The sequence below is a fragment of the Podarcis raffonei genome, chromosome 1 (assembly GCF_027172205.1).
Source record: "Podarcis raffonei isolate rPodRaf1 chromosome 1, rPodRaf1.pri, whole genome shotgun sequence".
In the NCBI taxonomy this organism is placed as follows: Eukaryota; Metazoa; Chordata; class Lepidosauria; order Squamata; family Lacertidae; genus Podarcis; species Podarcis raffonei.
Window position 1 is genome coordinate 2140292 of NC_070602.1, and position 26746 is coordinate 2167037.

Below are 26746 nucleotides of genomic sequence, written 5' to 3' on the forward strand. Positions count from 1 at the left end.
ACGTTCTTATTCTGGGTGCGTCCGTTCTGCTCAGGGCCGGATTTAGGTTTGATGAGGCTCTAAGCTACTGAAGGTAATGGGGCCCTTTATATGTCCAGCTGTCCTTTGCCAACCACAAAATGTCGCTGTTTTTGTGTTGAATATATGCTATATGGTAATTTATGGACCTCATAGGTATCTCAAGCCATTTGCCCATGTTGCCCTGCAACCAGTCCATTCAGAATGTAGGCACCCTATACAGCCATACCTCATGTTACAGATGCTTCAGGTTACATGTTTTCGGGTTTCGGAAGTACTGGAATGGATTACTCTAGGTTTCGCCACTCACGCATGTGCAGAAGCACTAAATTGTGCTTTGCACATGCACAGAAGTGCCAAATCGCGCTGGTGCCTGTGCATACGCGGCGCTTCAGGATGTGAATGCTGTGGGTTGCGGACGTGCCTCCATCACAGATTATGTCCGCAACCCGAGGTTCCACTGTAAATAGAAATGAGCAAACCAGTGACATTTGAGGGAGCAGGCTAGCAGGCGGGGCCCATGACTTACATCATAGGAGCCTACACATCACAAAACACTGTTGCTGTATGTAGGTTTTATTTATCTTATATTTTGGAAATGTACATCCAGGTTTTCTTTTTCCTTTAAATTTTTTGGGGGGCCCCCAAGAGAGTGGGGCTCTAAGGTAGAGCTTGTTCATAGAATCATAGAATCATAGAGTTGGAAGAGACCACAAGGGCCATCGAGTCCAACCCCCTGCCAAGCAGGAAACACCATCAGAGCACTCCTGACATATGGTTGTCAAGCCTCTGCTTAAAAACCTCCAAAGAAGGAGACTCCACCACACTCCTTGGCAGCAAATTCCACTGTCAAACAGCTCTTACTGTCAGGAAGTTCTTCCTAATGTTTAGGTGGAATCTTCTTTCCTGCAGTTTGGATCCATTGCGCCGTGTCCGCTTCTCTGGAGCAGCAGAAAACAACCTTTCTCCCTCCTCTATGTGACATCCTTTTATATATTTGAACATGGCTATCATATCACACCTTAACCTCCTCTTCTCCAGGCTAAACATGCCCAGTTTATATGTAAATCCGGCACTGGTTCTGCTTCTTAAACCAAAGTCACATTTTAGTCCTCCGTTGGAGTTCTCATCGCTACTCTGAATTCTTTGCAGGTTGTCAACACTGGATGCTGTTGACACATCCTCCTTGAGAGAGAACCGTGATGCTGATGGTGCCAGACAACTGCTTCAGGGACTGAGGATTCCCTGCCTTCAATATTTGCAACACCGACAGGTGGGGGGTGGGGGCCACCGCCTGCCTTGTTTGAAGGCTTCTGTTTGCTTGTTTTCTTATCCAACAGGTCTCATCTGTTCTACCAGGTTCTTCTTTATTTATTTCGGTGTGTGTGTGTGTGTGTGTGTGTGTGTGTGTGTGTGTGTTGGGATGCACAGATCCAATATCTGGAAAGCCAAGATTTGACTTTCCAATGCACTCATACATTTCCGTTCTTGCCTATACAGTGGTACCTCTGGATGCAAACAGGATCCGTTCTGGAGCCCCGTTCACATCCTGAAGTGAACGTAAGACACGGCTGCATGTCTGCGCGTGCGCGGGTTGCGTTTCGCCATGTGCATGACGTCATTTTGAGCATCTGCCCATGTGTGAGTGGCGAACCCCGGAAGTAATGCACTCCATTACTTCCAGGTTGCTGTGGGGCGCAACCTGAAAATATTTAAGCTGAAGCGTATTCATCCTGAGGTATGACTGTCCCTAGCTTTCAACAAACAGCCGGCCTCTGCTTTTTAAGATGCTGTCTAGGTTTGTTATTGCTTTTCTCCCAAGAAGCAGGCGTCTTTTAATTTCGTGACTGCTGTCCCCATCTGCAGTGATCATGGAGCCCAAGAAATAAAATCTCTCACTGCCTCCATTCCCCCCCCCTTCTATTTGCCAGGAGGTGATGGGACCAGTGGCCATGATCTTAGTTTTTTTGATGTTGAGCTTCGGACCACATTTTGCGCTCTCCTCTTTAAAAGCTTATAAATCACTAAATAGATTTAATTTGATTTTGGAATCAGTGTGCAATGAATTGTTGCTGTTTTGAATTGTATGGTGTTATTATCTTCCTTAGTGGGTTATGGAAACCACTATTCTGGGGAAAATGCTTTTTAATAGGGTAGGGGGCATTGGGGGAGAAGTTTACAGTGCCAAGGGGGAAGTAACCTCCAAAAGTTTGGGAACCACTGCTTTTGATATTTAAAGAAACAGATTCAACCTCTAATAGCCAGACTCTGCATTCTCTACTGATGTGCCAGCCAGGAAGGGCCAAACTACACAACACTCCTTGGGTCGCCTTTTTAAAATAAATCAATAAAATAAAAGACACCAGCTAAGAATAAGAGCCCTTTCCACCAGCCACAACCTTGCTAAACTTATCCTCGGCATTTGCAAGTTTCTGTTTCTGCTAATACTTGCAAATTCCTCACCTTTGCACAGGTCGTTGGGCACAGATAGCCTTCAACCGCTGTAAATGTCAGGGTGCCCTGACTGCTCGCTTTAGTAAACAGAGTCATGGTGTTGACAGCTGCTTAATTTTTCTTGCTTTGTTGCTTTCCGGAGCCAGTGGGGAGTTCTCCCAAGCCACCCACCCCCCAGTCAGTTTGCTGTCATTTTTAGGAGCGGCACCTAGCCTCCCCACACGCTGCCATCCCATAGCTGAAGATCAGCTCCAGCACCACAATGAAGAACGGTTGCAGCATTGGGAATGTGTTAGTTTAGAGAAAAGGCAGGGAAGCAGCGGCATGATAGAAGATTATAAGATCATGCACGGCTTGGAGAAAATGGAAAGATAAAAAGTTTTTCTCTGTCTCTCAAAACACTAGAACTTCTGGGCTTCCAAAAAGCTGAGTGTTGGAAAATTTAGGACAGGTAAAACAAAGCCTTTCTTTATGCAGCACGTTAATGCACTCTGGAACTCACTGCCACATGAGGCATTGTTAACCACCAACGGCAACGGCCAACTTGGAGGAGAGGGCTATTGATGGCAACCAGTCACAATGGCTCTGCTCTGATTATCGTCTTCCGAAGCAACTACTGCTCTGGTTTCGCCAGAAGCGGCTTGGACATGCTGGCCACATGACCCGGAAGCTGTCTGCGGACAAATGCTGGCTTCCTCGGCAAGTAAAGTGAGATGAGTGCTGCAACCCCAGAGTCGTCCCCGACTGGACCTAACAGTAAGGGGTACCTTTACCTTTTGCAGTTTGGCTCATTGCTTCAGACTCCACTTTTCGATCCAAGTTTCCAAGCCAAAGGACTCTCTTCGTTACCGATTCAAATCCCAATGGACATATAGGACAGAAGAATTTAACAAGTGTGAGCATGTGAGCGCGAGAGAGAATTCAAACGAAAGTCTCTCTTTTGACGGAACTGCTGCTTTCGTTATCAAAAGGTCCACGGCAGGAGGCTCTGTGCGGAAACAAGCTGTGAGAGTTGCTACAGGTCGGAAGGTCAGCGCCGATGGATGAATAAGGGTTCAGCTTAATAACTCAAAGCAGGGCAGAAATGATCAAAAGGGAGGTGATATGAAGAGCGATCCTGGGAACGCGAAAAGTGCAGGAGAAGCAAGAGCAACAGAAACATAGTTAAGAGAGATCTCCTGCTGGGGGAGAAGAAAGGAAGAGCGATACACCAAAGGAGCAGAAATCAAGCAGTGACATTATTAGGAATCACCCCAGGAGGAGAAGAAGAGGGCCTCTGTATTTCCTTACAGAGTGACACAGTAAGAGACCTCTTGAGCAGAGTCCTGCAGCCAACATGCTCCCAGCTCCTTTAATAGAATCATGGATCCTTCAACATCAACTTTGTTGGACTGGTCATGTTGTGCGGATGCCTGATTATCATCTTCCAAAGCAACTACAGTGGTACCTTGGGTTACAGATGCTTCAGGTTACAGACCCTTCAGGTTACAGATTCCGCTAACCCAGAAATAGTACCTCGGGTTAAGAACTTTGCTTCAGGATGAGAACAGAAATTGTGCAGTGGCAGTGCCGTGGCACCAGGAGGCCCCATTAGCTAGAGTGGTACCTCAGGTTAAGAACTGCTTCAGGTTAAGAATGGATCTCCAGAACGAATTAAGTTCTTAACCCGAGGTACCACTGTACTCTATTCCGAACTTAAAAATGGAAAGCGTAATGCTGGTGGTCAACAAAAGAGGTTTAAAGACTCTCTCAAGGCAAATCTAAAAAAATGTAGTATGAACACTGACAACTGGGAAACACTGGCCTGTGAGCGCTCCAGTTGGAGAACAGCCTTTCCCAAAGGTGTCATGGGCTTTGAAGACACTCAAACTCAGGATGCAAAGGAGAAACGTGCTAAGAGGAAGGCACGCTTGGCAAATCCACCCTGTGATCAAATCCCGACTGGAAACCAATGTCCCCACTGTGGAAGGATGTGTGGATCCAGAATTGGCCTCCACAGTCTCTTACGGACTCACTGTTAAAACCGTGTTTATGGAAGACCATCTCAGCTCTGAAGGATCGTCAAAGACGAAGAAGGAATCATAGAGTTGGAAGGGCCCTGAGAGTCATCTAACCCTCAGCAATGCAGGAATCTCAACTGCTTAAAAACCTCAAATGAAGAACTGTCCACTGCCTCCCGAGGGAGACCGTTCCACCACTGAAAAGCTCTTGCTGTCAGAAAGCTCTTCCTGATGCTTAATTGGAATCTCCATTCTTTTCACTTGAAGCCATGGGTTCAGGTCCTCCCCTCCAGATCAGGAGAAAACAAGCTTGCTCCATCCTCCATGTGACACCCCTTCAGACAGCTGAAGCACCTCTTACCTCCTCTCAGTTTCCTCTCCTTCTAGATAATGCAGACAGTTAAGAGTACATTGAGGGATGCGTGTGGCACTGTGGTCTAAACCACAGTGCAAGTAGATAAATAGGTACTGCTCTGGCAGGAAGGTAAATGGCATTTCTGTGTGCTGCTCTGGTTTCACCAGAAGCGGCTTAGTCATGCTGGCCGCATGATCCAGAAAAACTGTCTGCGGACAAAGGTTGGTAAAGCGAGATGAGCGCCGCAACCCCAGAGTTGTCTGCTACTGGACTTAACAGTCAGGGGTCCTTTTACCTTTAAGAGTACATCATCCACAATGCTCAACCAATGTTTGCTTTTGTTTATTATTTGCTTTTGACATATTTTTAACTTTTTATTATTTCACTGCCCTGTTTTATGTTTTCCTCTTGTTGTAAACCACTGTGGTACATTTTATGACACTTGTTTAGTCGTTTAGTCGTGTCCAACTCTTCTTGACCCCCTGGACCAGAGTACACCAGGCACTCCTGTCTGCCACTGCCTCTTTTCCAGGGAGTCTTCTCTTCTCTTCTCCTGGGGTGGCCAAAGTCTTGGAGCCTCAGCTTCAGGATCTGTCCTTCCAGTGAGCACTCAGCGCTGATTTCCTTTAGAATGGATAGGTTGGATCTTCTTGCAGTCCATGGGACTCTCAAGAGTCTCCTCCAGCACCAGAATTCAAAAGCATCAATTCTTTGGCAATCAGCCTTCTTTATGGTCCAGCTCTCACTTCCATACATCACTACTGGGAAAACTAAATAAATATTATTTTTTTAAGAAATACACAAATAAAAGTTGATAAGATAAGTTCATGGAGGAGAAGCCTATTAATGATCCAGCCAGAAGGATAATGTCGAAGCTCCGCCTCCAGCATCTGATGCAGAAATACTTCTGAATCTTAGTTGCTGGAAGCCAGAGGAGGAGAGAAAGTCTCCTTCTGCTCAAATCCTGCTTGCGAGTTTCCCAGAAGAGGAAACTTCTGATGTTCTTTTCCATTACTCCTCACAACACTTTCCCTGCGCCAACTGAGCCACTTTGGCTGACTCTCCTGACCTACAGGGTATTCCAAGGATCATTCTAAATTCCTGGCTCCCCTCTTTTTTTATCGACTTGCAGACTTCGTTCTGGCACACTCTTCCACATGTGGTGGAGCTGCAAATCTGTACAGAGATGCTGGAGACAAGTTTCACAAGAGATTTCTGAGATTGGAGGAAGACCAGTGAATCTCAGTGCCAGGCCTTTCTCAACAGCACAGGACTAGTTTATAAATTTGTCTCTGTGTGTGCTTTTTTAAATAGTTTTTTTTCAGATTTTGAAATTTATAAACAATTATCAAACAACCAACATAGAAAGAGAATTTCGAAGAATCTCCTGGACTTCCCTCATCCCCTTTGTGGGTCCTTCTATTAACCTTTTCTTCCTGCATCTTACCTATTAATCCAAACCTATTAAATCTCCATTATAACCAAAATTCAACATTAAACAATGAGTGTTATTCCAATCCTACTAATAATTTTAATTGTTTACAGTGGTTTTTTAAGGTAATTTATATATTTTCCCCATTCCTTATTAAAATTTCAGTCTTCCTGATTTCTGATTCTTCCAGTCATTCTTGCCACTTCAGCATAGTCCATCAACTTAATCTGCCATTCTTCTTTGGATGGGACTTATTATATATTTGTTGGCTGTAGCTAATTACCTGTTGCCCAAGGATGGAGAAATATGTCAGATCTTCCCTTTAACATTTGGTTTTGGTAGGCTCTATGCATTGCAATGTGAGAAAAGTTGACTCATTTGATGTGGGTTTCACAAGGCACCGTCAACAGACTACGCTGTTATGTGTTTGAGTGTTTTGACGTATAGTAAGAAAAGATCTCATGGCTGGCAGGTCCCTAACATTCATTTGGTACTTATTATATACCGACTGGTGCTGGAGGAGACTCTTGAGAGTCCCATGGACTGCAAGAAGATCAAATCTCTCCATTCTTAAGGAAATCAGCCCTGAGTGCTCACTGGAAGGACAGATCATGAAGCTGAGGCTCCAAGACTTTGGCCACCTCATGAGAAGAGAAGGCTCCCTGGAAAAGACCCTGATGTTGGGAAAGATGGAGGGCACAAGGAGAAGGGGACGACAGAGGACGAGATGGTGGGACAGTGTTCTCGAAGCTACGAACATGAGTTTGACCAAACTGTGGGAGGCAGTGGAAGACAGGAGTGCCTGGCGTGCTCTGGTCCAGGGGGTCACGAAGAGTCGGACACAACTAAACGACTAAACAACAACAACAACATATACCGACAGCCACTGCTACTGGCCATCTTTGTTTCCACGAGAACAATAATCGTATCTTCTTGTCTGAGTTCAGATCAAATTTCTACAGGTTCTGATGACATATCCAACCATGTGCTATGACTCTATAATAGCAAGCTGCTGCCTGATTCTTGGTTTTGCTTTGTTGAATTTTGATTACTTAAAGTTGAAGAGGGGAGAAATAAGGGTGCTGGAGTGAGTTGTCACAGATGGAAGCTATTATGACTCCAGAATCCAAGAAAAAAAATGAAATCCGGAATGAAGATTTCTCTTCTCCAAGGAAAGAGGTTCCTACAGACCTTCTCAGCTGTGAAGCTCCAAGCTTCTCCAATCAATTTGGAAGTCATAACCTGTGTCGGCACAATTAATTAAATTGTTATACATCACTTCGCAAATACCTCCGGGAAGGAGGGCTTCCTCGCTCCTGTACACAGAGCGAGGCTTCTTCTTCCAAGGTGCTGGTGTTAATCAATAGTTGCTCTGATCCCAATATTGGCTTTAGATGAGAGCTCCTTCCTTGGTGGCCCCCTAGGGGAGCTGCTCTCCGTGATCCTGATTACCGTTAACAAAACAAGGCCATTTGCTCATCAAGTCACAGCACCCCAAGAGCGAGAGAAGGTGAGCGGCGCTCAATACATCTATACTGCCGTCTTCCGTTGGTTGGCTATAGCTATGCCATTGCGTGAGAGGAGCGATTTCTCCTAGTGCAACAGAACTTTGCATCTGCCGTGGATGCTTGAGCTGAGATTCCTGCATTGCAGGGGATTGGACTAGATGGCCCTTGAGGGTCCCTGTCAATGCCACAGTTCTATGGTTCCATGATTCCCTTCCCTCTCTTCCCCTCGCCCCACCCCCAACTTTAAGGAGACGGTGGGTACACAAAGGGTCAGGTGGAGGAGAGGGAAGGAAGGTCCATTGCTGGAGAGGAAGCTGTTCCACTTGAGCAGTGGATCAGAAGGGCATGAGAAGAGCACCTGCAGGATCAGGCCAATGGCCCACCTGGCCCAGCATCCTGTCCTCTCAGTGGCTTGTGGGAAGCTTGAAAGCTGCTCTTCCTGTGGGGCATGCAAATTAGATAGGTTCATACTAAAATGCAAAATGGATGGCTTTCCTTCCTCATCTCTAGCAACAAAATTCCTCCATAACCCCCCCTCCCAACACAGCACATGCCATACTGCAGATTCCTAACACACAGGGGCATATCGTGGGTTGCCAGGTCCCGGGGCAGGGCAAGTGTTGCACCCCCTGGTGGCTGGCAGTGGTCAGTCTCTTCGCCGGACAGCATCTAATCAAGGGAGCCTCTCCTTGCAAACCAGCTCTAGCCTGGGAGCAGAGACAAGGCAGAGAAACGGGATGCCGGGATTGCCGTTGTGTCGCCTCCCCCTCCTGTCTTTGCAGTGAGGCACAACACACGGGGCTCCAGCAGTGCTTTCCCCCCTTCCACTCCCTCCCTCCTCCCTCCCTCTCGGCTGGCTCAGGGATAGGGCATGTGCGGGCATCCCAAGGTGGCTTGCCTCCCCGTGGCTTCGGCCTCAATGAGAGAGCCTGTCATGGGGGCACCTGGTTGCATCCCCCACTTCAGAAATTTGCACCTGGTGCCCCGGTCCCCTGCTCCCCATGCTACACCACTGCCAATACAGTACCAGGATGTCTTCCCTCCCACTTCCCCAGGCTCCCTTGAGCTCCTCTTGGCTTCTAGAGGCAATCCCTTGCCACTTGTTGCTGCCCCATAAAAAGTTCCACAATGGGAAAATTCACCGCAAGTATTTTTTTTGGGTGGGGGGAGAATGCGGTGTCACATTCTATATAGATGTCCCTCTTGCACTCTCCAATATGAACAGTGGAACAGTGACTGTGATAAAAACTATAATCACTTCCGAAGCGGCTGTTTTTGGCAGTCCTGATGGCCTTTCGATGGACAATGAATCTTCCAAACTTCGTTGGATGCTCATTGGACAAGCTGGCACCATCCCTGGCATTGCCCTAATTCTCTAAAGTCTCTTCCGCCAGGCTGCTCTCGGTCGGGAAGGCACATAGCCTCAAAGTAAGCTGGGTTTTCTCAGAAGGCCTCATAAGCGCTCGAGGCCAATCCTTTCCCCAAGCCGCGGATGCTATAAACAATATTTTCTATGCAGCGCCAACGTGAAATGATTGCATATAAACTCTGGACAGAAACCCCGGCAATAACTTACCTCTTGTCCTTTTGGATATTGTGGCTTGATAAGGTACATGATGTAAACATCTGATTATATTGTGCCTGGTGGCATTTTTATGCGCTAGGTGTCGTCCCCGAGGATGGTAAAAGCGGATGGCTGAAATTGCTTTTGGACACGGCTCCACGCTGCATTGACGGTTTTGCGCTCATCAGCATGGATGTGAGGAGTGGGAAGTTGGAACAGAGGGCTCAGCACACTTCTCTTTTGCCCCCCTCTTTCCAAGCACAGGTCCAAATTTAAAGGTCAGAGCGCTCCTTCCCCCCCGTGAAAACCCACTCTCTAAAGCTGAAGTGCAACAAATGGCAGTTTGGGTTTTCTGTGGGTTGCTGTTTGCTCCAATTTAGCTATAAAGATCACATCATCGTGGGGAAAGCTCTGTGACAAAAAGGGCATTTGGTCCTGGAAAGGTTAGTGTGGATATGCCCATAGACAGGCTGAAACTCCAGAGCAGGGGCGCCGCAAGGGGGGTGTGGTCCGCCCCGGGTGTCATGCCTGGGGGGGTGTCAAAATCTCCCCAGGCGTATCGGTGTGGCAGCACGTCATGTTTGCCACTCCAGGTGCATGCGCAGTTTCCTCCATCACTGCTCTCGAGGTCTTCACTGTTGCATCTCACGCTTCGCTCTCTCTCTGTTTGTTTGTGTTTAAGCCTATCCAGGACAATGGGCACAATCCACTGGAAATATCTCCTGCACACCCACCCAGACCACAAGAATGAATGGAATCTGTGCAACAGCCTTACCCCAGTTTTGCCCAGGCCCCATTAATTTCAGTGGGTCTTGGGTGGGAGAACAATCCCAGGAGATTGTGTTCAGCGTGTTTAAGGTGGAAGCTTCCCACATAAGAACACAGTAAGAGCCTTGCTGGGTCAAGCCAAGGGCCCGTCTAGTCCAGCATCCTGTTCTCACAGTGGCCAACAGATAATCCCAAAGGGAAACCAGCAAGCAGGATTCAAACACAAGAGCTCTCCCTCGCTTTCCAGTAAGCGTCACTCAGAAGCATTGGCGCCTCCAACTCTGGAGAGTCCCCATGGCTAGAAGCCATTGTTAGTCCTCTATGGAAGTGAGAGCTGGACCATCAAGAAGGCTGATCACCAAAGAATGGATGCTTTTGAATTCTGGTGCTGGAGGAGACTCTGGAGAGTCCCATGGACTGCAAGAAGATCCAACCTATCCATTCTTAAGGAAATCAGCCCTGAGTGCTCACTGGAAGGACAGATCCTGAAGCTGAGGCTCCAAGACTTTGGCCACCTCATGAGAAGAGAAGACTCCCTGGAAAAGACCCTGATGTTGGGAAAGATGGAGGGCACAGGGAGAAGGGGATGACAGAGGATGAGATGGTGGGACAGTGTTCTCGAAGCTACCAGCATGAGTTTGACCAAACTGCAGGAGGCAGTGGAAGACAGGAGGGCCTGGCGTGCTCTGGTCCAGGGGGTCATGAAGAAGCGGACATGACTAAACAACTAAACAACAAACAACAAACAACAACTTTTGAAGCCATCCAAGTTGGTTGTCATCGCCGCCTTCTGTGGCAGGGAGTTCCACAGTATAACCATGTTGCATGGAGCACAAGTGTGACCCCAGACCAGGAATACATAGGCTGCGTGAATCCAGCATCCTTTGAAAAGCAGCAAGATCATTATTGCAGCACAAGCTTTTGCAAATAACACTATTATTACTGTTACCTTTGGCGTGGTCCCTTCACATCTCCCAGGAAAGAAGGGAATACAGGGTTGATGATCTGCTTAGTGAGGATGGTGAGAATTTAGGGCCATTATTCGTTGGGGGGGGGGTTAGAGAGATTTCAGCAGAGGGTGCCCATGTTGTGATTCCTGCACTGTGGGAGGCTGGACCAGATGGCACTTCCAGCTCTGCAGTTTTATGATTTTCCAATCTTGAAAAAGGTGGTATCAGGGAAAAGCAAGTCCACTCTTGTCTATGAAAGCTCCTGCTGCTGCAGTGAATTTGTCAGTCATTAATGTCTTTAATTTTCAGACATTTTCTTTACTTTCTAGATCGTGTGTGTGTGTGTGTGTGTGTGTGTGTGTAGGCACTTGCTTCTGTAAAAGCTCCAATTTTCAGCCATTAAACAAGATCACTTTGCAGAGGAAAGAGGGTGATGATGAAGTAAATTGCTCAATTTGCACACACGCACACACACACACACACACACACACACACACACAAATCCATCCTTCCAGCCATGTGTAAAGTGGCTGTTTAATAGCAGCAACTGGAACAAATAACACGAATGGCTACGCCTCCAACAGGAATGTACTATTTTTGCCAATTTCATGAGAGTCTTAGGGCCAAGCTACATATTACACCGGAATGCAGCACTTAAGCTCAAAAGAGACATTGTAGAGTCGAAAAAGGCTTGGAAACGGGCCACCCAAATGCTTAACTGGATGGAGTGCCTCTTCTGCAAAGAAGGGTTGCAGCGCTGGGGGTTTTTAGTTTAGAGAAATGGCAAGTAAGGGGGGACATGATAGACGTTTCTAAAATTATGCATGGCATGGAGAAAGTGGGGAGACAGAAGTTCTCCTCTCTCCAATGCAGCTGAATATTGGGAGATTCAGGACAGGGAAAAGGAAGGACTTCACCACGCAGTGCGTAGTTTATCTGTGGAACTCCCTCCCACAGGAAGCAGCAATGAATAGAAGAAGAAGAAGAGTTTGGATTTCATATCCCGCTTTATCACTACCCGAAGGAGTCTCAAAGTGGCTCACAATCTCCTTTCCCTTCCTCCCTCTGTGAGGTGAGTGGGGCTGAGAGACTTCAGAGAAGTGTGACTGGCCCAAGGTCACCCAGCAGCTGCATGTGGAGGAGCGGGGAAGCAAACCAGGTTCACCACATTATGAGTCCACTGCTCTTAGCCACTACACCACACTGGCTCTTTTAATTATTATTATGAAAAGAGGACTGGACAATTACATGGAAGAGGAGAGGGTTGTCGATGGCTCCTAGCCAGGATGGCCAAGCTCTGCCTCCACAGTCAAGGTAGCAGCAATTCTGTATATGAGATGCTGTGAGCCAGAGGAGGAGACAATTGCTCTTGTGCTTGGATCCTGCTCGCTGGTCCCCCCCCCAGCCATCTGGTTGGCCACTGAGAGAACAGGTTGCTGGACTAGAGTGGGGTGCCACAGGGTTCTGTCTTGAGCCCGGTCTTATTCAACATCTTTATCAACGACTTGGATGATGGACTCAAGGGCATCCTGATCAAATTTGCAGATGACACCAAACTGGGAGGGGTGGCTAACACCCCAGAGGACAGGATCACACTTCAAAACGACCTTGACAGATTAGAGAACTGGGCCAAAACAAACAAGATGAATTTTAACAGGGAGAAATGTAAAGTATTGCACTTGGGCAAAAAAAATGAGAGGCACAAATACAAGATGGGTGATACCTGGCTTGAGAGCAGTACATGTGAAAAGGATCTAGGAGTCTTGGTTGACCACAAACTTGACATGAGCCAACAGTGTGACACGGCAGCTAAAAAAGCCAATGCAATTCTGGGCTGCATCAATAGGAGTATAGCATCTAGATCAAGGGAAGTAATAGTGCCACTGTATTCTGCTCTGGTCAGACCTCACCTGGAGTACTGTGTCCAGTTCTGGGCACCACAGTTCAAGAAGGACACTGACAAACTGGAACGTGTCCAGAGGAGGGCAACCAAAATGGTCAAAGGCCTGGAAACGATGCCTTATGAGGAACGGCTAAGGGAGCTGGGCATGTTTAGCCTGGAGAAGAGGAGGTTAAGGGGTGATATGATAGCCATGTTCAAATATAGAAAAGGATGTCACATAGAGGAGGGAGAAAGGTTGTTTTCTGCTGCTCCAGAGAAGCGGACACGGAGCAATGGTTCCAAACTGCAGGAAAGAAGATTCCACCTAAACATTAGGAAGAACTTCCTGACAGTAAGAGCTGTTCGACAGTGGCATTTGCTGCCAAGGAGTGTGGTGGAGTCTCCTTCTTTGGAGGTCTTTAAGCAGAGGCTTGACAACCATATGTCAGGAGTGCTCTGATGGTGTTTCCTGCTTGGCAGGGGGTTGGACTCGATGGCCCTTGTGGTCTCTTCCAACTCTTCTATGATTCTATGATTCTGCAGGCTCTTCTTATTCAGATGTTCTTATTTAGTTTAACTGCGATAATTTCTAAAATTCAAAATTAAAATTTGGAATTTTAATGCGTGCAACTTGCCATCATTTTCAGGCTGAACCTGCGGTGTAGCAATCCTTGCTTCTTAACAGGTTTCCGATAGCCACCTGAACACATGGGAAACGGTGAAACTGCAACTCTCCCCAAATGTATCTAGGTGAGACTGCAAAAACCACAGCACTGTGATTTTTTTGTGCTGTGATCTCCGGGCACAATGTAGCCGCTGCAAAATGGTGACTTGCAAAAATAAAAATAAAAATTAATAAGAAAGTTGCAAATGTAAAACTTCAGAAATACGTGCGTGCACAGAAGTCTTGGCAAAGCCAGAGACTGCAACTTCTGTCTTTGCATTTGGAGGGGAAGAAACGCCCTCTCATCTTATATAGACTCACACGTTTTACAAGAAACCAATTATGGCATTCTAAGATAAGATACCGCATTCTATTTATAGCCCACCACAGAGTCATCGCAGACCGAATCTTACATAATTGCTTCCCAAAAAAGAAATGGAGTGCCTTAATAAGGTGTTCTGCAGGATCCTCATCTGCGTTCAGAAATAACCCTGAACTCAGTCATGCAAGCACACCTCCTCACTGAGCAAAAAACCCTCCCCATGTAACACCTCCACATTCTTTCACATAATAGCAGCCAGATTTCATAATCTTTACTTTGATTCTTTTTCTCTGATTGCCACGCTAAAAGCAGGTGACTGGGATTCTATAGAAAGCCATTTTCCTCACCCTGAGAGAAAAAAGTGCAGCGCCAGACCAAGAATCTAAACATATTATCCCCATAAAGGTAAAGGTACCCCTGCCCGTACGGGCCAGTCTTGCCAGACTCTAGGGTTGTGCGCCCATCTCACTTAAGAGGCCGGGGGCCAGCGCTGTCCGAAGACACTTCCGGGTCACGTGGCCAGCGTGACAAGCTGCATCTGGCGAGCCAGCGCAGCACACGTAAACGCCGTTTACCTTCCCGCCAGTAAGCGGTCCCTATTTATCTACTTGCACCTGGGGGTGCTTTCGAACTGCTAGGTTCGCAGGCGCTGGGACCGAGCAACGGGAGCGCACCCCGCCGCGGGGATTCGAACCGCCGACCTTTCGATCGGCAAGCCCTAGGCGCTGAGGCTTTTACCCACAGCGCCACCCGCATCCCCATAATGCAATATTAAAAAAATGGTGTCAGTGTGGCACCTTCCAAAGGCCTTTAAGGAGCCATTGAAACTTCCAGTTCCTTCTGTTTAGACATGAAGAGTGATCAGCAGTCAAAGACCCCCCAGAGCCGGACTCTGTAGAGACCATCACCCAAACCCCTGCAAGCAGCAGATATCCCTCTAAATAATATTGGATGGAGGCAAATAGCTCAGTTGAGTAGAGCATGGGGCTGACAATGTCAAGGTTGCAAGTTTGATCCCTGTAAGGGGCACCTGCATAATCCTGCATTGCATGGGGTTGAACTAGATGATTTTCTGGGTCCCTTTCAATTCAATGATTCTATGAGCTAAAGCTTCTGGAAAAGAAGAAAAAAAACACCTCAATTTATCCTGCCTTATGGAACAAACCCATCTTAAGCAAAACAGGATCCGATCCACAAAAGTTGTCACTATAAAGCTGTGAAAGGCACAACAGACTAAGAAGGTGACATCTCTAGAATTTTATTACACTAAACTGGATCACAAAACCACTAAACTGTAGAGTTGGAAGAGACCGAAATGGTCATATAGTGAAATCTCCTGCAATGCAATGTATCCAATGTATCTTTTAAACAACAACAATACCACACTGTGACTTGGGAGAGGGGTATGTTTTGAACTCAATATTTCGTTACTAAAGAGCTTTCCCCAATCATACAAGGGTTAAGAACACCCATCGCATTGTCAAAGGTGACCATCACCTTCTGTTCTCCAAGATACCCAAAGCCACCTCTTTTGGCTTGCCTTGGGCCAACTACACAATACAGTTGTGAGTTTGTGGGGCCAGTTTGAAGGATGCCCCAACTTACTTCCGATGCTTGGGGTCCTGCACCCAGTGAGGGTTAGAATCTAAATAAAGGGTTCAACTCCTACCAAATTACCAGACATGTTTCTTTGCAAAACAACGACATGTGGTGGGAGTGTCCCAAAATTCAACTATTCTGGACAACAGCCATACAAGAAATATGTAAAATAACTAAGCAAGTAATAGACATCACCCCAGAATTGGCCCTACTAAACATCTTCCAAGACAACAATGCCCATTTACACCACAAAGAACTCATAGCCCACCTGCTCTCAGCAGCCAGAAACACCATAACCGGACACTGGAGAGACCTGTCAGGAGTAAGCATGGACCAATGGTACCAAATAGTATGGGAAACAGCCCTACTAGAAAAATTAACTAATAAACTGAAACTGACACGGGGACAAACAGAAGAAGACGCCTTCACCCCGGTATGGCTCCCCTTTATCACATACACAGCCCAACAGGACAATGACAATAATCCACCAACAGCATACAAATCAATATGGCTAACCTGATCCAAAACACACACACACCTCACTCACACACGAAAACAAAGATCACCACAGCCAATCACAAGCAAACAATCACACCCTAGGCCAACCCCAACCTCTCTCACCACCAAAGGAACACAAGTGAACAACACAAGCAACGCTGACACCAAACTCTACATACATTAAACATAATAGAAACACCGCCACCCGACCCCACCCCCATCCATCTTCCCTCTCTCCACCCCCTTTCTTTTTTCTTTCTTTTTTCTTCTCCCCCTAATGCCTCAACAAATGAAACGGATTTGTAAAAATGTTACATGGAAGAAGAAGAAAAAATACGAGGCACTACACTTCTGTAAAACTAGGTAGGAGAACAAGAGCCAGAGAGGTGTGTGTATGAACTGAAGCAGAAGAAGGCTGGAAGCTGGAGAAACAGACTTGCTTGCTCTGTGCTGGATCCAAAACTGTGACTAATGGCGAAGCAAGATCCTATGCTCAGGTTGTGTTTATGTGTAAATAAAACCACACATCCCAAAGACATTGCAGTCGCTGGTGATCTTCACTCCAAGGAAACAGAGCCCAGGTAACTGCCTGGAACCCCCAGAGTCCCTCTCCACTGGGAGATTGGGGTACATGCAACAATACTGATTTACCCAAGACATCGTTGTTGGGTAAAGCTGAACCCCTGACAACAAAGGAGAAGCCACAAAACTCTCACACAAAACTGTATCATGAAGCAGGTTCCCAAACCTACCCCCAAGACTCTGTGGAGCTCAGGAAAACCTCGGGCGCTTAGCACCAACAGCGGATGGTTCCAGAGACAAGACCTGGCCCAGAAACGCAATCCAGACTCATTTTTACAAAACCGGGGGGCAGGGGAGGGTGTGGACTTACACTGCACTATGAGCTGCACCAGGGCTTCCCTTGGCTTGACGTTAAATCCATTGTACTGGCTGGTCTGACACCTGTAAGTCCCCGTCATCTCCCTCGAGACGTTGACGATCCTCAGGATCCCATCGTAGCTCTCCATCTGCATAGTTCCATCGGGCATGGGGACCTCCTTGTCCGCCCTGGACCAGAGGATGATCGGCTTGGGCTTCCCAGTCACCTGGCACTGCAGCTCAACTGTGTCTCCTTCCCTGGTCACCAAGGGCGACTTTTCTTGTGGGACAGTCAGGTTGGGTGGAACTTCAAATGGGGGCAAAGGGGTGGGAGAGAGAAAAGGGAGGAAAGAGGGGGGGCAAAAAAGGGAGGATTAGTACTTGGAAGTTCTCTGCATATGATGCAAGCATAGGATTGCTCTGTCTGTCAGGATTTACAGCATATATATATATATATATATATATATATATATATATAATGGTTGAAACTGTGAAACTGTGCAAATTAAATGCAGGGGGGGGACTCTTTTGCACCGGGTGACCCAAGTGGAGCCCATGCAAAAAGATTTTAATCTCTCTGCCTTGCTTGCTAGGCTAGGGATGGTCTTGTGGATAGCTGGATGGCCCTGTGAGATCCCGTGAGAGCATCACAGAGTCTTGCCCAATAAACAAAGCAGAGAACTTTTAGTTGTGGAGCGGGGGTATAGCCTGGTTGGCGCACCAGCTCCAGAAGGCATGAATGCATATATGGGGGCAGTTCCAAGGAGGCCGTTTGAATATATGCATTTTTGCATATCCGCACCATCCCCAGAACATAACACCCAAGAAAGATGCCATTGTACAGAAATTATCTGGGCTTTTGAGAATTTCACATGAAGCAGGACAAAGAGGGGAAAACTCCCCCTTGCAGTAGACCAACCACTGTGCAGTCCATCTCCCTCAATGTCTGCTGCTCACAGCACCAGAAGTGTGGGAAATTAGCAGCCAAATCTAACAGTGCATATTCTTGCTAGTTAGCATAAGAAGGGGTTAAGGCCACAGAGCTGTATTGCTGATGGGCAGAGACTCAGACCATAGAAATGTAATTGGTAGAGAGGGCTCTGCGTGATGTCATTTCCCCTCCTCTCTTGAGCAGGAAGAATCAAAGAAGTATTTCCTGTTCCTTTCCGCTCTCTTTCTCTATGACCAGCGATGGGAGCAGACATGGATCCTACTGTTCCATCTCAAGCACACGCCTCAGGTCTGTTTATGCAGTAAAGATTTTCCCTTCATTTATTTCACTGCTGTTGCTGCTGAGAACAAATGCAGGACTATGAGTAAATAAATCATATTTTAAACTACTTCTCAGCCTGTTGTCTGCATCTTTGTTAAGCAGGGGAAGAAGAGGGGGAGGCAGCTTGCTTCTCAGCTGGACTTAATTCGCAACCTGCTCCTATAGGCTTTCCATTTTTCCGCTAAGGATCAGACTTTAAACTCTTCTCAGTGTATGTTCAGCCCACACACGTTGGCACCTGGAGGGATAAATTGCCATTAATATATCCTCTCCTACCTATTAAACATGTCCCACAAGAAGTAGATAAAAAGAAGTGGAAAAATAATAACTTACTTTTCCATTAAAACGGGTATTTGTTTTGCAGGCACAATAATATTGAAAGGTGTTTAAAAAGTTTTAGAAATGATTGGAGGATGGATGGACGGTTGGAGGATGGATGGCGGCTAACAGATTGAGGTTGAATCCTGACAAGACAGAAGTACTGTTTTGGGGGGACAGGAGGCGGGCGGGTGTGGAGGATTCCCTGGTCCTGAATGGGGTCACTGTGCCCCTGAAGGACCAGGTGCGCAGCCTGGGAGTCATTCTGGACTCACAGCTGTTCATGGAGGCGCAGGTCTATTCTGTGTCCAGGGCAGTTGTCTACCAGCACCATCTAGTGCACAGAATGAGACCCTCCCTGCCCACACACTGTCTCACCAGAATGGTGCATGCTCTGGTTATCTCCTGCTTGGACTACTGCAATGCACTCTATGTGGGGCTACCTTTGAAGGTGACCCAGAAATTACAACTAATCCAGAATGCGGCAGCCAGACTGGTGACTGGGGGCGGCCGCCGAGACCATATAACACCGGTCTCCCTGGTTCCAAGTACGTTTCTGAGCACAATTCAAAGTGTTGGTGCTGACCTTGAAAGCCCTAAACGGCCTCGGTCCAGTATACCTGAAGGAGCGTCTCCATCCCCATTGTTCTGCCCGGACACTGAGGTCCAGCTCCGAGGGCCTTCTGGCGGTTCCCTCCCTGCGAGAAGCCAAGTTACAAGGAACCAGGCAGAGGGCCTTCTCAGTAGTGGCGCCCGCCCTGTGGAACGCCCTCCCATCAGATGTCAAAGAGAAAAATAACTACCAAACTTTTAGAAGACATCTGAAGGCAGCCCTGTTTAGGGAAGCTTTTAAAGTTTAATAGGTTATTGTATTGTACTGTTTTGTTGGAAGCCGCCCAGAGTGGCTGGGGAATAAATTATTATTATTATTATTATTATTATTATTATTATTATTATTATTATTATTGCTCTGAGTAAGGCTTGCCGTTTTTAATTGCAGCCTAGGAATTTACTCTTGTCATGATTGCAACGGACACATTTATTTAAAGGTAACAAAATACTCCAGCGGTTGCTTTCGGAATGAAGAGAAGGTTGGTTCTCTCCTTCCCCGCCAGGTTCATCCGGGGAAGGGAGCAAAAGCACTGGGAAGAACAGGCTCCCTTTGGTCTCTTGAGAGTGTGACATTCAATTAGTAAGTGCATTTTGCAGATAAAAAGGTCAGTCAAAAGGAGGAGAGGCCACCCCGACCCGCCACTTCCTTGCTCAAAGAGCTTAACACAGTTTCCAACTGTGACTCACCCTGCACGATAAAAAGGGGGGGGCAGAGAAAGAACCAACTTCTCCAGATGCTTAAAGAAATGACTCAGAACAGGAATCCTGATGGATGTTCTGCAGCAACCAGCCTGTGCCCTAACTTTTGGCAAGGTTACCCTAGTTGAAGGTAAAGGTAAAGGTAAAGGACCCCTGGACGGTTAAGGCGACTATGGGATGTGGAGTTCATCTCACTTTCAGGCCGAGGGAGCTGGCGTTTGTCCACAGACAGCTTTCCAGGTCATGTGGCCAGCAAGACTAAACCACTTCTGGCACACAGAGGACCGTGACGAGTGCCAGAGCGCACGGAAACGGTGTTTACCTCCCCGCTGGAGCAGTACCTATTTATCTACTTGCACTGGTGTGCTTTCGAACTGCTAAGTTGGCAGGAGTTGGGACTGAGCAACGAGAGCTCACCCCGTCACTGGGATTCAAACCGCCGACCTTCTGATCGGCAAGCCCAAGACGCTCAGTGGTTTAGAGTACAGCGCCACCCAAGTTCCCTCTTTTTACTTTTACCTAGTTGAAGAGGAGGAAAGGATGGGAGAAGCAGCTTGAAAGTCAGATGATGATGATGATGATGATGATGATGATGATGATATCATCATCATCATTATCATCATCACTTGTTTATTTAATTCACAAAATTTATATACCGCTTGATTGTAAACAAAAGCAGTTTACAAAAAGATAAAACAAGAAAATCTGGGCAGGCTTGTCTAAAAAGGAATGCATTGAAAAAAGCACCATGAAGGTGCCTGCTTCATCTCAATAGGCAGGGAGTTCCACAGAGTACATGCTGTCTCACTAAACGATCAGCTTCTTGCTAATGCGGAACTGGTACCACGTGGCAACTGCCAATCCTGCCAATTGAAGCAATCGAGTGGGCATGTGTGGAGTAGGGAGATCTTGTAGGCTTTTGCCAAGTCAACTCCAAGAGGCTTACAAAACAACTTCCAGAAAACAAACAGCCATACAGTATATTAAAAACATTAAAAACACCCAGAAGTCAGGAGAGGGCTGCTGCCTCATCACATCATCATGGAATTGTAGAGGAACAGGAGTTTGGAAGAAGAAGAAGAGACCGAAAGACAATGGGAAAGCCTTCTTCATATATCTGAAGGGCTGCCCCATGGAAGATGGAGCAAGCTTGCTTTCTCCTGCTCTGGAGAATAGGACCTGAACCAATGGATTCACATGACAAGGAAGGAGAGTCCAACTAAACATTAGGAAGAACTTTCTGACAGTAAGAGCCGTTTGGCAGTGGAAAGGAGCCATTGGAAGGTGGTGGACTCTCCTTCACTGGAGGTCTTTAAAAAGGTTGCCATTTGTCAGGGAATCTTGAGCTGAGATTCCTGCATTTCAGGGGGTTGGACTGAATGGCCCTTGGGGTTCCTTCCAACTCAACAATTCTATGATTCTGTGATTTTAAATACACCTGGGGAGTCATAGAGGAATGTGCAGAACAGATTTGGGGGCATGTGGGGAGAGGTGGAAGTCCCACTGCAGAAGCAGAATTCATTCCACTCATGCAGTGACTTAGCACTACTTGGGATTTGATATATATACACGGTATATGTGTGTGTGAATTGTTGGACATTATGGAAATGTTTCTAAATATCTCTTTGCTATCCCTGCAAGTCCAAACAGCGATGAGTAACTCTCAATGACCTTCACATGCACTTGGAGTTTGCTGTGCGATTGTGATCAAGTCCTGCCCTCTAGACGGTGTTGATGACTAAGAGGACACCCAAGGAGATTGGTTCTACCTCAAGGCTTTCTTCCTCTCAGCCCTTTCTCCATCCATCATCGCCCATCCATCACTGCCCGAGGAAGTTATGGAGAGCTTTCAGGTCCGACCTTCTGATGGATGCTTCTGATATCTCCAATCCCTCTTCCAAATGAATCCATCACAACTAACAATAATGCATCGGTTACTTTCTGCTGGAGAAGAAATACGCCACTGTGTGGAACGGCCCGGCGGCAACCTGGCGAGACGGTCACAACACAGCCGTGTCCGCCGCCCATCCATCATGCCATGGACATCCAATAAGACCTGTATTCACACTACACTTCAACATTTGGGTCTTGCTGTGAGTTATGAGCAGCTGTGTTGTGCTAAAGGAAAGAAGGATGTTGGCAACCCTGAGCAAAGTTACTTTAGGATCCATGAACATTGCTCACATTCTGTCTTATATTGATTTTAAATCCTAGAGGAAGGGTGGGGATTCTCTCGCCCGCAGGCCCACCAGAACTGATAGGCTGGCCAGCGAGGATGTTGGGGGCAAATGCCCACCTTTCCAGGGCCTGACATATTGTGTGTGTGTGCCTGTAATGAGCTTGAGGGGCGGGGTCAGCCTGGATGATGCCCTGAGTTCCTTTCAATTCTCAGAGCACTGTACCCTGCTGTTAGCTGGTCTAGATGCAGGTCAGCACTCAAGATGTAGACAAGAAGAATGGTTGGCTCTTCCTTCAAGAAAACAGCATACCAGGCAGCAGTGCCTATAAAAAAGGACTGGTCCCCTTGAAACAGTTGCCAGGACTGAAGCTCTCTGCCTTCTGCTTCCCACTAAGTCTCCTCCCCAGCCAGATGTCTCCCAAGCAGCCTTAAACTAAGTTGGGGTGGGGCCACCGTGCCCACCGTTCTGCTACATGCAAGGCTCTCTGTGACCTTGGAGACAAGGGGCCCCTCCTTCTCTGCTTCATATCCTGAGTCTGCATTGCTTTCTGCTCTAGCTCTTCTCTCTCACTCCAGCAGGTCGCTTCTTCAGCTTCCAACCCTCCTGTCCCCCACCTTCATCCTCCGGCCTGTCCTCAGTGTCCCACCACCACTGCCTAGGCTCTGAGTCTTCCTTGCCTGAGTCTTCTTCCCTGGTTGGTGCCTCCCACCCCTCCTCTTCGTCCAGCCAGCACCTGACATCCCGCTTGCTCTGTGCTGGGTCCAAAACTGCAGCTAATGAAGAAGTCCACTGACACCCATTGGAGTGTCAATGTTGTGAGCTCCTCCATCCTATGCTCAGGATGTATCTATGTGCCATTAAATCAACATAGCCTAAAGACACCACAGTCTCCGCTGACCTTCATTCCAAGGAAACTAACTCCTGGGTAAGCGCAGAAACTCCTGGAGTCCCTCACCGCCCAGAGATTGGGCTGGCATGTCACACTCTCCCTTCTTCTGGTTTCCAGCAACTGGTGTTCAGAATCATTGCTGCCTCCAAGTGTGGAGGCGCAAAATAGCTACGATGCCTAGTACTTATCAATAGCCTTGTCCTCCATGAATCTGTCCAGTCCTCTGTTCAGGCCATCCAAGTTGGTAACCATCACTGCCTCCCGTAGGACGCCAGTTCTGTTGTCTTACTATCAGCATCATGAATTGTCGAGTTGGAAGGGCCATCTAGCCCAACCCCTGGAAATAAGAACCCAGGAAGATCCCTGCAGGATCAGGCCAGTGGCCAGGATCCAAGCACAAGGGCAACTCCTCCCTCCTGTAACTGGCATTGCTGCCTCCGACTGCGACTGAATCTCTGCCCCCCTCATTGTCCAACCCCCCCTTCTCCTTCTGGTGAGTCAGCAGCCTGACTTCCTCGAAGTCGTCCCAGGAGACGTGTTACTCATACCACAAAGGACCAGGAGACTGTGGAGAGACACTCATTCGCAGGACACAATGTCTGCTTTACAGGTCAGGGTGTTTGGCTTTACAAAAGCATCAAACAATGGGAGCGCCTCTTGCCTTTCAGTCCTCAGCTGAAAACTCACCTCCTCTTCTTCCCTGACACCTCCTTGGTCACCCTCCCAAAATGTTAATCTTTCTCAGAAATCAAATCTAAAGCTTCATGAGCTCTTTCTTCCTCTCCTCTGGTGCTCTGAGCCTTAAGTAATAAGCAGACTAAATTAGGCTGAATTGGGGCCTACGCCGAGGTGCTTAATTTGCAGAATGCATTCTATTCACAGGATTGGGATCCATATCAATACAGTAGGTGGCCATACATACCCTTCAACATTTCTCCAGTGAAAATAGGGACGTCCTATTCCACCCCATCCGACTTTTCTCCAATGAATACAGGGGTGTCCTATTCCACCCTCTCCACCATTTCTCCAGTGGAGAGAACGTGGGACATTCCAGGATCCAGTCAGAAACTGGGATGTCTTCTGTAATTGCAGGCATCGGAAATTGGGATACTTAGAGGGTCTGGCCTCATACGGAACCAGACCCACTGGTCCACCTAGCTCATAACTAGCTAGGGTTATATATATTTTTTGTAACTCTGCAAATCTGTTCATGTTGTAAGTCACCTTGGGCATGGTTTTAGCAATGAAGAGGTGAGCCAGTGATGAATCCCAGCCCAAATTAGCTCCTTTGATATTTGCCCCTGTTGAAATGAGTGGTGGGGCAAAGGTTGCCCATCATTCCTGGAAACAAAACGGAGTCTCAAGGCTCTGTGACAACCGTGCCGCTGGTCTCCATTCACTGCCCACCCACCTGAAGGAGGGAAACATGCCCTTGCCATCGCTATCCTGCACACATAATAATAATAATTTATTATTTATACCCCACCCATCAGGCTGAGTTTCCCCAGCCACTCTGGGTGGCTCCCAATCAAGTGTTAAAAACAGTACAGCATTAAGTATTAAAAACTGCCTTCAGATGTCTTTTAAAGATAAGATAGCTGCTTATTTCCTTCACATCTGAAGGGAGGGTGTTCCACAGGGTGGGCGCCACTACCGAGAAGGCCCTCTGCCTGGTTCCCTGTAACTTGGCTTTTCGCAGCGAGGGAACCACCAGAAGGCCCTTGGAGCTAGACCTCAGTGTCCGGGCTGAATGATGGGGGTGGAGACGCTCCTTCAGGTATACAGGACTGAGGCCGTTTAGGGCTTTAAAGGTCAGCACCAACACTTTGAATTGTGCTCAGAAACATACTGGGAGCCAATGCAGATCTCTCAGGACCAGTGTTATGTGGTCCCGGCGAACACTCCCAGTCACCAGTCTAGCTGCCGCATTCTGGATTCATTGCAGTTTCCGGGTCACCTTCAAAGGTAGCCCCACGTAGAGTGCATTGCAGTGGTCCAAGCGGGAGATAACCAGAGGATGCACCACTGTGGTGAGACAGTCCACAGGCAGGGAGGGTCTCAGCCTGCGTACCAGATGGAGCTGGTAGACAGCCACCCTGGACACAGAATTGACCTGCGCCTCCATGGACAGCTGTGAGTCCAAAATGACTCACAGTAGTTTGAGGCACAGAGAGGGGAGGAGACGTTTGGGGGTTAAGAAACTCTTATGTTGGGGAAGCTTCAAAAACATACCACTCCTGGATTCTGCTAACGATTGAGCCAGACATGAGCTTTGGGGCTCTTCACTGTAAATAGTTTGCACCAAAATAAAGCCTGTAAATGACAGGTTGGAGTCCTGCCTGGTTACTCTTGAGCAACCGCAACAGCCACCTGACACATTACCTCTTGCCTCCCATTCTGGCTGCCAAATCAGACTCCATCAGTGATGGAAATGCCCTCACCTGTGCTGCTGGAAATGTTGACATCGATGCTGATGTCCGAAATCCCCCCACCCTTCAGGGATGCAACACAGGTGTATGTCCCAAAGTCCGTGAACTTCAGGTCAATGATATCCAAGTTGGTGGTGCCCGGGGAGACGTCGGGGTCCGTCTGCGTGATGACCATCCTCTCTGAGCTGCGCAGTGGCCGGCCGTTTTTGAACCAGCTGAAGGTGAGCTCCTCGGAAGGGACTGCCTCCACCTGGCAGGAGATCTTGACCTCCCGGCCGATCTGGATGTTGTCGTCTTTGTGATACGGGTCAGGTGTGATCCAGAACCGCCCTTTCTTCAAGGCTAAAGGGAAGAGAAGCGCAAGGTGAGTTGGGGGGGCAAGGACCCCTTTTGATTCACTGCACAGGTGAGACCAGGGATGCAGGAACCTGCCAATTTCTACTTCTCACAGCTTTTCCAATTGAGTTGTCCACATTTTTTCAGCAACTTGCAACACAAGTATAATGTTTCAAAAGCTGTGTGAAACTTTGATGGCAATTTAGTGCAAATTTCTCTTAACGTACACATTTTTTGTATGCACTTTTGACTAATGTTCATATTTCTGCAAACTGCTTACTTCCATATAATGCATTCATTGATGCTTTCCCCCACTAATACACACATTCTTATGCACCCTTTAATACACATTATTTGGTTGGAGAAGCGTTTTGCAAAATTCAAAGAAGTGCAGATTGCAGAGGATAAGTGTGTGTTGGGTTCATGCAATGGTTTGTAATGCTGGAATAAGGTCGTTTCTCATTAAAACAACGCAGATATAACCCAAATACCTAAAAAACCACCTCCTTCCTTACAGACTCTCTTGGGTGCTGAGATAGGCAGAGGGGGCCCTTTTGGTCTGTCCTCCACCCACTGAGGCTCAAGGGGTGACAGCACAGGGCCTTCTCTGTAGTGGCCCCTGAGCTGGGAAACCCCTTCCCCACAGAAGTGTGTCTGACACCTTCATTGCGCAGCTTCTGGCAAATGACGAATGGCTTTTGACAACCTGGGATGTATATTTTCAGCCCCTACATTATTTCTGTGATTGTAAGTTTCTTTAAACTGATTTTAATATTGTGTTTTCACTGTTGCAACCAAACCCTGGGGCCTTATGTGGGAGGGCAGAGAAATAACAACAAAGTAAGTAAGATTTCTCCCCCTTCCTTAGGGGAGACACAACACCATGGCAAACTGTCAAAAAGGGAGAGCATCTCTGTTGGGCCAGCAGTTCTGTAAGTAACAGCCAATTCCCCCCAATTCTACATTCTCCTTTGGACTGAATGTGCTTTGCTGTGTTAGGCTGTAGCCACGAGGCCAAGGAGAAGCAACCACTGTGCCTCCCTGCCTGGCCTGCTGCTCTCACTTAGCCTCTGGGCGTGCTGAAGTTTGATGCTCCACAAGCCACCTTAAAAGATAA

At 47.4% G+C, this 26746-nt stretch overlaps 1 protein-coding gene across 2 annotated transcripts in view; it reads right to left on the minus strand.

Moving 5' to 3' along the window:
- The window catches only part of MDGA2 (MAM domain containing glycosylphosphatidylinositol anchor 2), a 396877-nt gene that overhangs the window by 106978 nt on the left and 263153 nt on the right, over positions 1-26746 (minus strand). For both annotated transcript variants that reach the window (XM_053382658.1, XM_053382753.1), the window contains exons 7-8: positions 25306-25635; positions 16907-17200 (exon numbers count right to left, since the gene is read on the minus strand). In XM_053382658.1, the coding sequence (XP_053238633.1) occupies positions 16907-17200; positions 25306-25635 (624 nt within the window). The remainder of the gene's footprint in view (positions 1-16906; positions 17201-25305; positions 25636-26746) is intronic.